This window comes from Oncorhynchus mykiss, chromosome 23 (assembly GCF_013265735.2).
Source record: "Oncorhynchus mykiss isolate Arlee chromosome 23, USDA_OmykA_1.1, whole genome shotgun sequence".
Classification (NCBI taxonomy): Eukaryota; Metazoa; Chordata; class Actinopteri; order Salmoniformes; family Salmonidae; genus Oncorhynchus; species Oncorhynchus mykiss.
In genome coordinates, this window is record NC_048587.1 from 52,782,642 (window position 1) to 52,800,753 (window position 18,112).

The 18,112-nt window shown below is 42.3% G+C and overlaps 1 protein-coding gene across 1 annotated transcript in view; it reads right to left on the minus strand.

The window, feature by feature from the left end:
* The window catches only part of LOC110503032 (neurabin-2), a 40,856-nt gene that overhangs the window by 7,491 nt on the left and 15,253 nt on the right, over window positions 1-18,112 (minus strand). The window contains exon 2 of the mRNA XM_036960786.1: window positions 1,422-1,554. Within this exon, the coding sequence (XP_036816681.1) occupies window positions 1,422-1,554 (133 nt within the window). The remainder of the gene's footprint in view (window positions 1-1,421; window positions 1,555-18,112) is intronic.

Sequence of the window (18,112 nt, forward strand, 5' to 3'; positions counted from 1 at the left end):
GTCATAGTTATCTTAATCCATGATGAAAATGAAATGCTGTTTTGTTTCATAATAGCTTTTCAAATCAATGTTTTCCTGTTACAGTCATTTTACCCTATGTTAACATCCTGTCAATGTGAAGATGGAGTGATTAAGAATTCCCATTTAGGAGGAGCGATAACTTGTGGGCAGATGGAGTGATTGAGAATTCCCTCTTGGAAGGAGGGATAACTGGAGGGAAGATGGAGTGATTGAGAATTCCCTCTTGGAAGGAGGGATAACTGGAGGGAAGATGGAGTGATTGAGAATTCCCTCTTGGAAGGAGGGATAACTGGAGGGAAGATGGAGTGATTGAGAATTCCCTCTTGGAAGGAGGGATAACTGGAGGGAAGATGGAGTGATTGAGAATTCCCTCTTGGGAGGAGGGATAACTGGAGGGAAGATGGAGTGATTGAGAATTCCCTCTTGGAAGGAGGGATAACTGGAGGGAAGATGGAGTGATTGAGAATTCCCTCTTGGAAGGAGGGATAACTGGAGGGAAGATGGAGTGATTGAGAATTCCCTCTTGGGAGGAGGGATAACTGGAGGGAAGATGGAGTGATGATGGAGAAATGATGGATGCGTGCTAATGGGGAATGATTGTATGATTTGTATCTCCATTCTCTTGAGACACTCTTCTTTAGAGTACTGTGAAATATAAGTATGGTGAAGAGGAGTTTTCTTAAATGGGCAATCTGGGAATTATCTTTTTTGTTCGAATCCCAGATTGCCACATTAAGGTTATGGGGATTACTGAATCCCAGATTGCCACATTAAGGTTATGGGGATAACTGAATCACAGATTGCCACATTAAGGTTATGGGGATAACTGAATCCCAGATGCCACATTAAGGTTATGGGGATAACTGAATCCCAGATGCCACATTAAGGTTATGGGGATGACTGAATCCCAGATGCCACATTAAGGTTATGGGGATAACTGAATCACAGATTGCCACATTAAGGTTATGGGGATAACTGAATCCCAGATGCCACATTAAGGTTATGGGGATGACTGAATCCCAGATGCCACATTAAGGTTATGGGGATGACTGAATCCCAGATGCCACATTAAGGTTATGGGGATTACTGAATCCCAGATTGCCACATTAAGGTTATGGGGATAACTGAATCACAGATTGCCACATTAAGGTTATGGGGATAACTGAATCCCAGATGCCACATTAAGGTTATGGGGATGACTGAATCCCAGATGCCACATTAAGGTTATGGGGATGACTGAATCCCAGATGCCACATTAAGGTTATGGGGATAACTTAATCCCAGATGCCACATTAAGGTTATGGGGATGACTGAATCCCAGATGCCACATTAAGGTTATGGGGATAACTGAATCCCAGATGCCACATTAAGGTTATAGGGGTAATTTGGCTTAGGTGTACCTTTCTCCAGCGCAACAGGGAACATATCGAGCCTCTCCACCCTCTTCTCCAGCTCGTACTCGGCAGATGCAGCCATGGGGTCGACGTCCTCGTTCCGACGGTCATAGTCCTCGTTGGGGTAGGTGGCAAACACCTGAGAGATGGACGAAATGAAATGAAGTTTATTACAAAACAGTTTATTCAGACTGATTAAACTTAGGCTAGGTGTCTGATTGATTGACTGATTGATTGACTGATTGAGAAGTAGTTATATGTTTATAATTCAGGATGTCCCTGTCCATGTGGGAAGAAGACCTTAGATCCAATATGTTCAGATGGGTGGGTGGAGGTGGGACAGAGGTGACAACATAGTGTTGTCTTTAGTGCATTACACTGACACGTCATTCACCTCTAATAATGAATACAAACCATTTCCATCACCAAATTTGCCTCAGTCAGAGCTTGCTTTAACTACCAAAGTGCTACTATATTTCAGTAACATGACTCAAATAAACCCCTGTATAAAACAAAGCACCTCTCATAGAATAGATAGTGGCCCATTTCAGAGCAGAGAGTCCCACATTGGCCCAGCTCCAACAGAATAGGTCCATCCCAAATGACACACTATTCCCTACTTAGTGCACTGCTTTTGACCAGAGCCCTATGGGTGGTACACTTTATAGGGAATGCAGCGCTATTTGGGACGTGGACCATGACAGTTTACATAAGCACCTTCAGCATGCTAATGCAGGCCTGGCCACTGCAGCTGCTACCCACACACAAGGAGAGATGGAGCTGCCAACATGGCTTAACTGTAAAAGCCTCCTCACCTTCTCAACCACAGCCACTCTCCTCTTTGGTCTTCCAGGGAGGGTTAATATCCCTCTTCCTCCATGTTAAACTGTCTTTATGATAATATCCCTCTTCCTCCATGTTAAACTGTCTATGATAATATCCCTCTTCCTCCATGTTAAACTGTCTTTATGTTAATATCCCTCTTCCTCCATGTTAAACTGTCTTTACGTTAATATCCCTCTCACTCCATGTTAAACTGTCTTTATGATAATATCCCTCTTCCTCCATGTTAAACTGTCTATGATAATATCCCTCTTCCTCCATGTTAAACTGTCTTTATGATAATATCCCTCTTCCTCCATGTTAAACTGTCTATGATAATATCCCTCTTCCTCCACGTTAAACTGTCTATGATAATATCCCTCTTCCTCCATGTTAAACTGTCTTTACGTTAATATCCCTCTTACTCCACGTTAAACTGTCTATGATAATATCCCTCTTCCTCCACGTTAAACTGTCTTTATGATAATATCCCTCTTCCTCCATGTTAAACTGTCTTTACGTTAATATCCCTCTTACTCCACGTTAAACTGTCTATGATAATATCCCTCTTCCTCCACGTTAAACTGTCTTTATGATAATATCCCTCTTCCTCCATGTTAAACTGTCTTTATGATAATATCCCTCTTCCTCCACGTTAAACTGTCTATGATAATATCCCTCTTCCTCCATGTTAAACTGTCTTTGTTAATATCCCTCTTCCTCCATGTTAAACTGTCTATGATAATATCCCTCTTCCTCCACGTTGAACTGTCTTTATGTTAATATCCCTCTTCCTCCACGTTAATCTGTCTTTACGTTAACATCCCTCTTCCTCCATGTTAAACTGTCTTTATGTTAATATCCCTCTTCCTCCACTTTAAACTGTCCTTATGATAATATCCCTCTTCCTCCATGTTAAACTGTCTATGATAATATCCCTCTTCCTCCACGTTAAACTGTCTTTATGTTAATATCCCTCTTCCTCCACGTTAATCTGTCTTTACGTTAACATCCCTCTTCCTCCATGTTAAACTGTCTTTATGTTAATATCCCTCTTCCTCCACTTTAAACTGTCCTTATGATAACATCCCTCTTCCTCCATGTTAAACTGTCTATGATAATATCCCTCCTCCACATTAAACTGTCTATGATAATATCCCTCTTCCTCCATGTTAAACTGTCTTTACGTTAATATCCCTCTTCCTCCATGTTAAACTGTCTATGATAATATCCCTCTTCCTCCATGTTAAACTGTCTATGATAATATCCCTCTTCCTCCATGTTAAACTGTCTTTACGTTAATATCCCTGTTCCTCCATGTTAAACTGTCTTTATGTTAATATCCCTCTTCCTCCATGTTAAACTGTCTTTACGTTAATATCCCTGTTCCTCCATGTTAAACTGTCTTTACGTTAATATCCCTCTTCCTCCATGTTAAACTGTCTTTATGATAATATCCCTCTTCCTCCATGTTAAACTGTCTTTATGATAATATCCCTCTTCCTCCACGTTAAACTGTCTTTATGTTAATATCCCTCTTCATCCACGTTAAACTGTCTTTATGTTAATATCCCTCTTCCTCCACGTTAATCTGTCTTTACGTTAATATCCCTCTTCCTCCATGTTAAACTGTCTTTATGTTAATATCCCTCTTCCACCACGTTAAACTGTCTTTACGTTAATATCCCTCTTCCTCCATGTTAAACTGTCTTTATGTTAATATCCCTCTTCCACCACGTTAATCTGTCTTTACGTTAATATCCCTCTTCCTCTATGTTAAACTGTCTTTATGTTAATATCCCTCTTCCACCACGTTAAACTGTCTTTACGTTAATATCCCTCTTCCTCTATGTTAAACTGTCTTTATGTTAATATCCCTCTTCCACCACGTTAAACTGTCTTTACGTTAATATCCCTCTTCCACCACGTTAATCTGTCTTTACGTTAATATCCCTCTTCCTCTATGTTAAACTGTCTTTATGTTAATATCCCTCTTCCACCACGTTAAACTGTCTTTATGTTAATATCCCTCTTCCACCATGTTAAACTGTCTTTACGTTAATATCCCTCTTCCACCACGTTAATCTGTCTTTACGTTAATATCCCTCTTCCTCTATGTTAAACTGTCTTTATGTTAATATCCCTCTTCCACCACGTTAAACTGTCTTTATGTTAATATCCCTCTTCCACCACGTTAAACTGTCTTTACGTTAATATCCCTCTTCCACCACGTTAAACTGTCTTTACGTTAATATCACTCTTCCTCCGTGTTAAACTGTCTATGATAATATCCATCTTCCTCCACGTTAAACTGTCTTTATGTTAATATCCCTCTTCCTCCAAGTTAAACTGTCTTTACGTTAATATCCCTCTTCCTCCATGTTAAACTGTCTATGATAATATCCCTCTTCCTCCACGTTAAACTGTCTTTATGTTAATATCCCTCTTCCTCCACGTTAATCTGTCTTTACGTTAACATCCCTCTTCCTCCATGTTAAACTGTCTTCATGATAATATCCCTCTTCCTCCATGTTAAACTGTCTTTATGTTAATATCCCTCTTCCTCCATGTTAAACTGTCTTTATGTTAATATCCCTCTTCCTCCATGTTAATCTGTCTTTACGTTAATATCCCTCTTCCTCCACGTTAAACTGTCTTTATGTTAATATCCCTCTTCCTCCATGTTAAACTCTCTTCATGATAATATCCCTCTTCCTCCACGTTAAAGTGTCTTTACGTTAATATCCCTCTTCCTCCATGTTAAACTGTCTTTACGTTAATATCCCTCTTCCTCCATGTTAAACTGTCTTTACGTTAATATCACTCTTCCTCCATGTTAAACTGTCTTTATGATAATATCCCTCTTCCTCCATGTTAAACTGTCTTCATGATAATATCCCTCTTCCTCCATGTTAAACTGTCTTTATGATAATATCCCTCTTCCTCCATGTTAAACTGTCTTTATGATAATATCCCTCTTCCTCCATGTTAAACTGTCTATGATAATATCCCTCTTCCTCCACGTTAAACTGTCTTTATGTTAATATCCCTCTTCCTCCATGTTAAACTGTCTTTATGTTAATATCCCTCTTCCTCCACGTTAATCTGTCTTTACTTTAACATCCCTCTTCCTCCATGTTAAACTGTCTTTATGTTAATATCCCTCTTCCTCCATGTTAAACTGTCTATGATAATATCCCTCTTCCTCCACGTTAAACTGTCTTTATGATAATATCCCTCTTCCTCCATGTTAAACTGTCTTTATGATAATATCCCTCTTCCTCCACGTTAAACTGTCTATGATAATATCCCTCTTCCTCCACGTTAAACTGTCTTTATGTTAATATCCCTCTTACACCACGTTAAACTGTTTTCAAGATAATATCCCTCTTCCTCCATGTTAAACTGTCTTTATGTTAATATCCCTCTTCCTCCATGTTAAACTGTCTTTACGTTAATATCCCTCTTCCTCCAAGTTAAACTGTCTATGATAATATCCCTCTTCCTCCACGTTAAACTGTCTATGATAATATCCCTCTTCCTCCATGTTAAACTGTCTTTATGTTAATATCCCTCTTCCTCCATGTTAAACTGTCTTTATGTTAATATCCCTCTTCCTCCACGTTAAACTGTCTTTACGTTAATAGCCATCTTCCTCCACGTTAATCTGTCCTTACGTTAATATCCCTCTTCCTCCACGTTAAACTGTCTTTATGTTAATATCCCTCTTCCTCCATGTTAAACTGTCTTTATGTTAATATCCCTCTTCCTCCACGTTAAACTGTCTTTACGTTAATAGCCATCTTCCTTCATGTTAAACTGTCTTTATGTTAATATCCCACTTCCTCCACGTTAAACTGTCTTCATGTTAATATCCCACTTCCTCCACGTTAAACTGTCTTTATGTTAATATCCCTCTTCCTCCATGTTAAACTGTCTTTATGTTAATATCCCTCTTCCTCCATGTTAAACTGTCTTTACGTTAATATCCCTCTTCCTCCATGTTAAACTTGTCTTTATGATAATATCCCTCTTCCTCCATGTTAAACTGTTTATGATAATATCCCTCTTCCTCCACGTTAAACTGTCTTCATGTTATTATCCCTCTTCCTCCATGTTAAACTGTCTTTATGTTAATATCCCTCTTCCTCCACGTTAAACTGTCTTCATGATAATATCCCTCTTCCTCCATGTTAAACTGTCTTTATGTTAATATCCCTCTCCCTCCATGTTAAACTGTCTTTATGTTAATATCCCTCTTCCTCCATTCTAAACTGTCTTTATGATAATATCCCTCTTCCTCCATGTTAAACTGTCTATGATAATATCCCTCTTCCTCCACGTTAAACTGTCTATGATAATATCCCTCTTCCTCCACGTTAAACTGTCTTTGTTAATATCCCTCTTCCTCCACGTTAAACTGTCTTTACGTTAATATCCCTCTTCCTCCACGTTAAACTGTCTTTACGTTAATATCCCTCTTCCTCCATGTTAAACTGTCTTTATGATAATATCCCTCTTCCTCCATGTTAAACTGTCTATGATAATATCCCTCCTCCACATTAAACTGTCTATGATAATATCCCTCTTCCTCCACGTTAAACTGTCTTTATGTTAATATCCCTCTTCTTCCACGTTAAACTGTCTTTATGATAATATACCTCTTCCTCCATGTTAAACTGTCTTTATGATAATATCCCTCTTCCTCCATGTTAAACTGTCTTTATGATAATATCCCTCTTCCTCCATGTTAAACTGTCTTTATGATAATATCCCTCTTCCTCCATGTTAAACTGTCTTTACGTTAATATCCCTCTTCCTCCATGTTAAACTGTATTTACGTTAATATCACTCTTCCTCCATGTTAAACTGTCTTTATGATAATATCCCTCTTCCTCCATGTTAAACTGTCTTCATGATAATATCCCTCTTCCTCCATGTTAAACTGTCTTTATGATAATATCCCTCTTCCTCCATGTTAAACTGTCTTTATGATAATATCCCTCTTCCTCCATGTTAAACTGTCTTTACGTTAATATCCCTCTTCCTCCATATTAACCTGTCTTTATGTTTGCGAACTTTTCTAATTTTCTTACTCTAGATCTGTTTGTGCCTCAGAGTAGTCAGTACGGACATACACAATAGCATCTCTTTGCTTGATCAGTGCTCTCTAAATCACATGGTCTCTGTCTCCGTAGCAACCGCACAGTGAAGTGCTTGTCAAATTTGACATTGCCCCTATGATTCAATCAACCTCCCCCTGAGAGAAGTAGATAAGAGTATTATCTGGGTTTTCATACATCATTGAATACTAGGAAGTTTGAGGTGAGGCACATTTCTTTGACTGGGTCAAACTGTACCTAGGTCTGTGCAGTTGGATCAAACATTTTCCAATAGAACACTAGGAAGAGAAGGCCTTGCATCAAAGCAGCCATCGTACAGTACACACTGTTGATGACACTTCCCATGGCCATATAAATGCCAGCTCAGAACTATACAGTCATACACACACACACACACACGGCCTAAACCTGTAAACCTCTGAATAGTGTAGACCAATGGCGTGGGTTTGGCATATGGTCTTAATGGGTTGTGTGATTTATGTTGCCTTTGTATTTAGGCGGATTAGGATAATATGGATTATAGGCAGACAAAAAATATGTTTTGCCTTCGTATGAATGGATGTAGCCTGGCATTAACACAGGGGTATTCAAATCTTACCCTACGAGGTACAGACTGGTCTTCTGTTCTACCTAATAATTAATTGCACCCAGCTGGTTTCCCAGGTCTAAATCCCTGATTAGAGGGGGAAAATAAAATAAACTAGTGGAACTGGCTTCGAGGTCCAGAGCTGAGTTTGAGGGCATTAGCACATCAACAGTTAAAACAACTGAAAGTGGTCATACAAATCTGTCTTACTCTCTGTTACTCTGTGTGTCCAAAATAGCACCCTATTCCCTATATAGTGCACAACCTTTAACCAGAGCCCAACACACACAAACACACTGACTGACGAGGCAAAAACACACACACTGACTGACGAGGCAAACACACACACACACACACACACAACTTTCTCCTCCAAAATCAAGAGATTTCCTTCTTCCTTATATGGATTATCCCACTAAGAGTCAGACTCACACTGATTATCTAACATGATGCCCTCATATCATCCCTGCCTCCCTCCATCTCCTTCCATTCATCCATCCTGCCCTCTCTCTCTTCCTACCTCCATTCAATCAACCAAGAAAAACTGTAGAAACTTACGGTTGACTAAGGGAGCCTGGGGCAGGGCTGAGGGAGGCTAGGAGAGGGAGGCTAGGAGAGGCTGGGGAAGCTGGGGCAGGGCTGAGGGAGGCTGGGGAAGCTGGGGCAGTGCTGGGGAGGATAGGGGAGGCTGGGGAAGCTGGGGCAGGGCTGGGGCAGGGCTGAGGGCGGCTAGAGGAGGCTGGAACTGGGGAGGCTGTGGCAGGGCTGGGACAGTGCTGAGGGAGGCTGGGGCAGGGCTGGGGGAGGCTGGCGCTGGGGAGGCTGGGAAGGCTGGATACATGCAGCACTGCACTCTCCTGCTGCTCCAGTTGTGACAGTTAGTAGGTCACAGTGGCTAACAGATGGCCAGGAACACCCATCCCTCTATCCCTGCCTCCCTCTCTGCCACCCGCTGACTGACTGGGATGCCCTACAAAAGCTCTGTGTAGCTAGTAGCTAAACAGGAAACCACGTATTCAAATTCCCCAGCAAGTGACAACCACCTTTTTTTTTTTACAATGTAGTTTGCCTATCGTGAGTTACTGACAAAAACACACTAATGACTAGGTTGGCACTATAGAGGTGTATAGAGGCATGCCTTCTGCTATTTTTTCCCAACAATTACCACAATGGCTCCTTGGTAGCGCCCCAAATCGCACCCTATTCCCTATGGGCCCTGGTCAAAAATAGAGAACTATCTAAGGGATAGGGTGGCATTTGCGACACAGCCCTTGGCTGGGAGGGATGTGGTTGGATAACAGTGTGGTCAAGTGGTTACATCCTCCCAGTAGAAAGCAGTTTGCCCTGTTCCTCCTCTTCTTGCTTTCCCAAAAAACAAATCTAAATTTGGCTAAAGTCAGAGTTCGGCTGGGTGGAGGTGGTGGTGACGAGTTCTACGGTTTCACACAAAAGGAGGTGTAGAGGTGGTGGTGATGGGTTCTATGGTTTCACACAACAGGAGGTGTGGAGGTGGTGGTGACTGGTGAGGTTCTACGGTTTCACACAACAGGAGGTGTAGAGGTGGTGGTGACTGGTGAGGTTCTATGGTTTCACACAACAGGAGGTGTGGAGGTGGTGGTGATGGGTGAGGTTCTATGGTTTCACACAACAGGAGGTGTGGAGGTGGTGGTGATGGGTGAGGTTCTATGGTTTCAAACAACAGGAGGTGTGGAGGTGGTGGTGACGGGTGAGGTTCTATGGTTTCACACAACAGGAGGTGTGGAGGTGCTGGTGATGGGTGAGGTTCTATGGTTTCACACAACAGGAGGTGTGGAGGTGGTGGTGATGGGTGAGGTTCTATGGTTTCACACAACAGGAGGTGTGGAGGTGGTGGTGATGGGTGAGGTTCTATGGTTTCACACAACAGGAGGTGTGGTGGTGATGGGTGAGGTTCTATGGTTTCACACAACAGGAGGTGTGGAGGTGGTGGTGATGGGTGAGGTTCTATGGTTTCACACAACAGGAGGTGTGGAGGTGGTGGTGATGGGTGAGGTTCTATGGTTTCACACAACAGGAGGTGTGGAGGTGGTAGTGACTGGTTCTATGGTTTCACACAACAGGAGGTGTGGAGGTGGTGGTGATGGGTGAGGTTCTATGGTTTCACACAACAGGAGGTGTGGAGGTGGTGGTGATGGGTGAGGTTCTATGGTTTCACACAACAGGAGGTGTGGAGGTGGTGGTGATGGGTGAGGTTCTATGGTTTCACACAACAGGAGGTGTGGAGGTGGTGGTGATGGGTGAGGTTCTATGGTTTCACACAACAGGAGGTGTGGAGGTGGTGGTGATGGGTGAGGTTCTATGGTTTCACACAACAGGAGGTGTGGAGGTGGTGGTGATGGGTGAGGTTCTATGGTTTCACACAACAGGAGGTGTGGAGGTGCTGGTGATGGGTGAGGTTCTATGGTTTCACACAACAGGAGGTGTGGAGGTGGTGGTGATGGGTGAGGTTCTATGGTTTCACACAACAGGAGGTGTGGAGGTGGTGGTGATGGGTGAGGTTCTATGGTTTCACACAACAGGAGGTGTGGTGGTGATGGGTGAGGTTCTATGGTTTCACCCAACAGGAGGTGTGGAGGTGGTGGTGATGGGTGAGGTTCTATGGTTTCACACAACAGGAGGTGTGGAGGTGCTGGTGATGGGTGAGGTTCTATGGTTTCACACAACAGGAGGTGTGGAGGTGCTGGTGATGGGTGAGGTTCTATGGTTTCACACAACAGGAGGTGTGGAGGTGGTGGTGATGGGTGAGGTTCTATGGTTTCACACAACAGGAGGTGTGGTGGTGATGGGTGAGGTTCTATGGTTTCACACAACAGGAGGTGTGGAGGTGGTGGTGATGGGTGAGGTTCTATGGTTTCACACAACAGGAGGTGTGGAGGTGGTGGTGATGGGTGAGGTTCTATGGTTTCACACAACAGGAGGTGTGGAGGTGGTAGTGACTGGTTCTATGGTTTCACACAACAGGAGGTGTGGAGGTGGTGGTGATGGGTGAGGTTCTATGGTTTCACACAACAGGAGGTGTGGAGGTGGTGGTGATGGGTGAGGTTCTATGGTTTCACACAACAGGAGGTGTGGAGGTGGTGGTGATGGGTGAGGTTCTATGGTTTCACACAACAGGAGGTGTGGAGGTGGTGGTGACGGGTTCTATGGTTTCACACAACAGGAGGTGTGGAGGTGGTGGTGACTGGTTCTATGGTTTCACACAACAGGAGGTGTGGAGGTGGTGGTGATGGGTGAGTTTCTATGGTTTCACACAACAGGAGGTGTGGAGGTGGTGGTGATGGGTGAGGTTCTATGGTTTCACACAACAGGAGGTGTGGAGGTGGTGGTGACTGGTTCTATGGTTTCACACAACAGGAGGTGTGCAGGTGGTGGTGACCGTTGAGGTTCTATGGTTTCACACCACATAAATAGCATGCTCCTCTCCACACAGTCTCTCCACAAGCTCTGCTGCTAACCTGTTAACATAACCACAGTGGCGTTTCACACACTTTTATAACACTCTCACTCTCTTCCTATTATATTTATTTTGTTCCATTTTTAAAAGTCTTCACTCTCTATACTATTTGCTCTCCCACATGGGAGAATCAACGGTCCTGACTTCCTGCTCCAGAGGTTCCTGCCCTTTGACCTTCTCCTCCAATGCGTTTTGAAAAGGAGGCGAGAGGTCACAAGGAATAAATGCAATGCAACGGAGATTCTCCCCATGTCAAATTGAAATGGCAAATTGGTAGTTGAAGAAAGCTCTGACTGAACTAGAATTATGGGGTGGAAAGTGGTACCCCATTGGTGAGATGGTGTAGAAAGTGGTACCCCATTGGTGAGATGGTGTAGAAAGTGGTACCCCATTGGTGAGATGGGGTGGAAAGTGGTACCCCATTGGTGAGATGGGGTGGAAAGTGAATCCCCATTGGTGAGGTGGTTGTCCCATTGCCATCTTCGCTCTAGACTGCCTGTTCTGAACAATCTGCTACTCTCAGTCTAAGAGCGTTTCATGTCATCTGTTGCAATTAACCCACTCTATGTGGGCTAAATTGGTTTTAGAGAGCTGGCGTGTGGCATAATGAAACTGCAGCAGCAACAAGCTTACCACAAAAACAGAGACTTAACGTCCCTCCGAAAATTACTCAGGCTGGCCTACCACCAACAAACACTCAATCTCCCACTAACTGTCTTGACGACAATTAAACCATAATCAAACTTCAACAACAAGCTCAGAATGTATAACAGAGACTTAATGTCCCTCCAGGAATTATGTAAACAGTCCCTCTGGGGATATAGACGTACCTACAACAAACCCTCAATGCCACTAAGTCTCCTGATGACAATTCAACCTTAATCAAGCCGCAGCAACAAGCTCAATGTAAAGAAGGGATACCTCCAACAAACACTCACAATCGGTAAGTGGAAGTTGCACCATATACAGTTGAAGTCGGAAGTTTACATACACTTTGGTTGGAGTCATTAAAACTTGTTGTTCAACATCTCCACAAATTTCTTGTTAACAAACTATAGCTTTGGCAAGTCGGTTAGGACATCTACTTTGTGCATGACACAAGTCATTTTTCCAGCAATTGTTTACAGACAGATTATTTCACTGTATCACAATTCTAGTGGGTCAGATGTTTAAATACACTAAGGTGACTGTGCCTTTAAACAACTTGGAAAACTCCGGAAAATGATGTCATGGCTTTAGAAGCTTCTGATAGGTCAACATCATTTGAGTCAAATGGAGGTGTACCTGTGGATGTATTTCAAGGCCTACCTTCAAACTCAGTGCCTCTTTGCTTGACATCATGGGAAAATCAAAAGAAAGCCTCAGAAATACAATTATAGACCTCCACAAGTCTAGATCATCCTTGGGAGCAATTTCCAAATGCCTGAAGGTACCACGTTCATCTGTACAAACAATAGTACATAAGCATAAACACCATGGGACCACATAGCCGTCATACCGCTCAGGAAGGAGACACGTTCTGTCTCCTAGAGACACGTACTTTGGTGTGAAAAGTGCAAATCAATCCCAGAACAGCAGCAAAGGACCTTGTGAAGATGCTGGAGGAAACAGATACTTTTGTATCTACAGTGCCTTGCGAAAGTATTCGGCCCCCTTGAACTTTGCGACCTTTTGCCACATTTCAGGCTTCAAACATAAAGATATAAAACTGTATTTTTTTGTGAAGAATCAACAACAAGTGGGACACAATCATGAAGTGGAACGACATTTATTGGATATTTCCAACTTTTTTAACAAATCAAAAACTGAAAAATTGGCCGTGCAAAATTATTCAGCCCCCTTAAGTTAATACTTTGTAGTGCCACCTGTTGCTGTGATTACAGCTGTAAGTCGCTTGGGGTATGTCTCTTATCAGTTTTGCACATCGAGAGACTGACATTTTTTCCCATTCCTCCTTGCAAAACAGCTCGAGCTCAGTGAGGTTGGATGTGAACAGCAGTTTTCAGTTCTTTCCACAGATTCTCGATTGGATTCAGGTCTGGACTTTGACTTGGCCATTCTAACACCTGGATATGTTTATTTTTGAACCATTCCATTGTAGATTTTGCTTTATGTTTTGGATCATTGTCTTGTTGGAAGACAAATCTCCGTCCCAGTCTCAGGTCTTTTGCAGACTCCATCAGGTTTTCTTCCAGAATGGTCCTGTATTTGGCTCCATCCATCTTCCCATCAATTTTAACCATCTTCCCTGTCCCTGCTGAAGAAAAGCAGGCCCAAACCATGATGCTGCCACCACCATGTTTGACAGTGGGGATGGTGTGTTCAGCTGTGTTGCTTTTACGCCAAACATAACGTTTTGCATTGTTGACAAAAAGTTCAATTTTGGCTTCATCTGACCAGAGCACCTTCTTCCACATGTTTGGTGTGTCTCCCAGGTGGCTTGTGGCAAACTTTAAACAACACTTTTTATGGATATCTTTAAGAAATGGCTTTCTTCTTGCCACTCTTCCATAAAGGCCAGATTTGTGCAATATACGACTGATTGTTGTCCTATGGACAGAGTCTCCCACCTCAGCTATAGATCTCTGCAGTTCATCCAGAGTGATCATGGGCCTCTTGGCTGCATCTCTGATCAGTCTTCTCCTTGTATGAGCTGAAAGTTTAGAGGGACGGCCAGGTCTTGGTAGATTTGCAGTGGTCTGATACTCCTTCCATTTCAATATTATTGCTTGCACAGTGCTCCTTGGGATGTTTAAAGCTTGGGAAATCTTTTTGTATCCAAATCCGGCTTTAAACTTCATCACAACAGTATCTCGGACCTGCCTGGTGTGTTCCTTGTTCTTCATGATGCTCTCTGCACTTTTAACGGACCTCTGAGACTATCACAGTGCAGGTGAATTTATACGGAGACTTGATTACACACAGGTGGATTGTATTTATCATAATTAGTAATTTAGGTCAACATTGGATCATTCAGAAATCCTCACTGAACTTCTGGAGAGAGTTTGCTGCACTGAAAGTAAAGGGGCTGAATAATTTTGCACGCCCAATTTTTCAGTTTTTGATTTGTTAAAAGAGTTTGAAATATCCAATAAATGTCGTTCCACTTCATGATTGTGTCCCACTTGTTGTTGATTCTTCACAAAAAAATACAGTTTTATATCTTTATGTTTGAAGCCTGAAATGTGGCAAAAGGTCGCAAAGTTCAAGGGGGCCGAATACTTTCGCAAGGCACTGTATATACACAGTAAAACGAGTCCTATATCGACATAACCTGAAAGGTGCTCAGCAAGGAAGAAGCCACTGCTCAAAAACCGCCATAAAAAAGCCAGACTACGGTTTGCAACTGCACATGTGGACAAAGATCATACTTTTTGGAGAAATGTCCTCTGGTCTGATGAAACAAAAATAGAAGTGTTTGACCATAATGGCCATCGTTATGTTTGGAGGAAAAAGGGGGAGACTTGCAAGCCGAAGATCACCATCCCAACCGTGAAGCACAGGGGTGGCAGCATCATGTTGTGGGGGTGCTTTACTGCAGGAGGGACTGGTGCACTTCACAAAAAAGATGGCATCATGAGGGAGGAAAATTATGTGGCTATATTGAAGCAACACATCAGTCAGGAAGTTAAAGCTTGGTCGCAAATGGGTCATCCAAATGGACAATAACCCCATGCATACTTCCGAAGGTGTGGCAAATAGGCTTAAGGACAACAAAGTCGAGGTATTGGAGTGGCCATAACAAAGTCCTGACCTCAATCCTATAGATTATTTGTGGGCAGAACTGAACAAGTGTGGGCGAGCAAGGAGGCCTACAAACCTGACTCAGTTACACCAGCTCTGTCAGGAGGAATGGGCCAAAATTCACCCAACTTATTGTGGGAAGCTTGTGGAAGGCTACTCGAAACATTTGACCGAAGATAAACAATTTAAATACTAATTGAGAGTATGTTAACTTCTGACCCACTGGGAAATCACTTTCTCTACAATTATTCTGACATTTCAAATTCTTAAAATAAAGTGATGGTCCTAACTGACCTAAGACAGGAAATCTTTACTACGATTAAAAGTCAGGAATTGCTAAATTTATTTTTTAAATGTATTTGGCTAAGGTGTATGTAAACTTCCGACTTCAACTGTAGATCTGCACACATTGAAAGGCCAAAAGTAATGGGTAGGAGTGAATTGGGACAGGACAACCACAAGGCTCCAGACTACAGTGTAATCAGGTTAGATTGACTGGTCTCAGGCCAAAGGGGGAGGTGGATAATTATTCCAAATCCTCTTAATGACAATGAATCCCAGTTCCAGAAGAGAGTCCTGTCTGGTCGTGCAGCCATGATGGATGGAGACAGAACCCTGGGATGCATGTAGCCCTACCAGTGGCGACCCGTCAATGAGCCCGACCTGTTTTAAACCACACCTTCATAACAAAATTAAAAAAAATTGGAATGTTATTTCGGCTTTAATACATGTCACATATCAGTTTGCAAACAATGTTAAAAAAAGTGAGTCAATAAAGCTGCATACAAACATGGTCTCTTTTTTGCTTTCTTAAGTAAGGCAGCTCCAAAATGCAGGTGTTTCAGCCGAGCTCAGTGCTTTTTGCGGTGGTGGGGCAGCCAGCAGAAAATACAGACTATAGGTGTTGATAATGTTCTCTAGCTGCACTGTGATTGGCTCAGTGTTCTGTCACTCATGTGGACACTACGTCAATGCAAAATATACAGGGAGAGCTCAAAAATTAGCATCTTGGGAGCTGCAATAGCTTTACATTAGACGTGCATATCCCAAAATCCTCTAGGTCATTGGCCACAGATACAATTATAATGGACTGATCATGTCAACATCAAACTTTCAAAGTCTTAGCTAGCAAGCTAGACAAGAAGTCATCATCATGAATCAAGTCGACAATCTACTGGCAAATCCTTTTCAATTCTTGTCATATGAAAATGAATTAGATATAAAACGTATCGGGGCTCCACGACCATTGGATATAAACATTAGACAACAAGTTGAAAATCGCAAATTCAACTAGGAGTGGTTTGGAAGGAATCGGTGGCTAACTGCAAGCGTTGCAAAGCCATCACTAGCCTGCTATTCAGTAGAGAGAGTGTGTGGTCCAAGTCTGGGTTTAAGGGTCTCTTTTCCAAGTTTAAAAGGATAAACATTCACATGCAACACCATGGGCCAGAAATGGTTGAATACATTGGCCGTGTTATCAACCAGCATGACATCTGCTGCATTCACAACAACTGGAAACTCTGAATTGGGAAATCTCAGATTTCAGTGAGTTCAAGTCAACTGGGATCTCGGAAAAAAACTAGCTCCGAATGGGGAAAATACATTTTGAATGGTCATCCAAATTGGAATTCCAAGTCGGGAACTGGGGACTCTTTTTATAGCTCCAACCTGAAGATCACTGACATCATGATTCAGTCTTGTTTTTTTCAGAGTTCCCAGTTGTCTTGAAAGCACCATAAATCCAGAGAATGCTGGACTTGATGACAGAGTTTCATGACAAAATTTGCCCACAAGAAAGAGTAAATATTCCCTGTCTTAGGTCAGTTAGGATCACCAGCTTATTTTAAGAATGTGAAAAGTCAGAATAATTGTAGAGAGAATGATTTATTTCAGCTTTTGTTTCTTTCATTATATTCCCAGTGGGTCAGAAGTTAACATACACTCAATTAGTATTTGGTAGCATAGCCTTTAAATTGTTTAATTTGGTTCAAACTTTTTGGGCAGCCTTCCACAAGTGTCCCACAATAAATTGGGTGAATTTTGGACCATTCCTCCTGACAGAGCTGGTGTAACTGATTCAGGTTTGTAGGCCTCCTTGCTCGCACATGCTTTTTCAGTTCTGCCCACAAATTTTCTATAGGATTCAGGTCAGGGCTTTGTTATGGCCACTCCAATACCTTAACTTTGTTGTCTTTAAGCCATTTCACCACAACTTTGGAAGTATCCCTGGGGTCTGTTTGAAGGTAGGCCTTGAAATAGATCCACATGTACACCTCCAATTGACTCAAATTATGTCAATTAGCCTATCAGAAGCTTCTAAAGCCATGACATAATTTTCAAAGCTGTTTAAAGGCAGAGTCAACTTAGTGTATGTAGACTTCTGACCCACTTCTGCCAAATCTATAGTTTGTTAACAAGAAATTTGTGGAGTGGTTGAAAAACAATTTTTAATGACTCCAACCTAAGTGTAAGTAAACTTCCGACTTCAACTGTATGTACAGTATACTTCAGCTCAGAAAGTAATACTGGGTGTATGTTGTGAAATAAGCTGTTAGTAGCCCATGTGCCTCACCCTAATCATTTGGTCCCTTTCCCCTACATACCATAGCCTACTGTTCTGGCTTGGTGGTGCACATGTCATCAGAAATGTCATCATCAAATATTGTAAGAGCTTTCATTCAAATCAAATCAAATGTATTTATATAGCCCTTCGTACATCAGCTAATATCTCAAAGTGCTGTACAGAAACCCAGCCTAAAACCCCAAACTGCAAGCAATGCAGGTGTAGAAGCACGGTGGCTAGGAAAAACTCCCTAGAAAGGCCAAAACCTAGGAAGAAACCTAGAGAGGAACCAGGCTATGTGGGGTGGCCAGTCCTCTTCTGGCTGTGCCGGGTGGAGATTATAACAGAACATGGCCAAGATGTTCA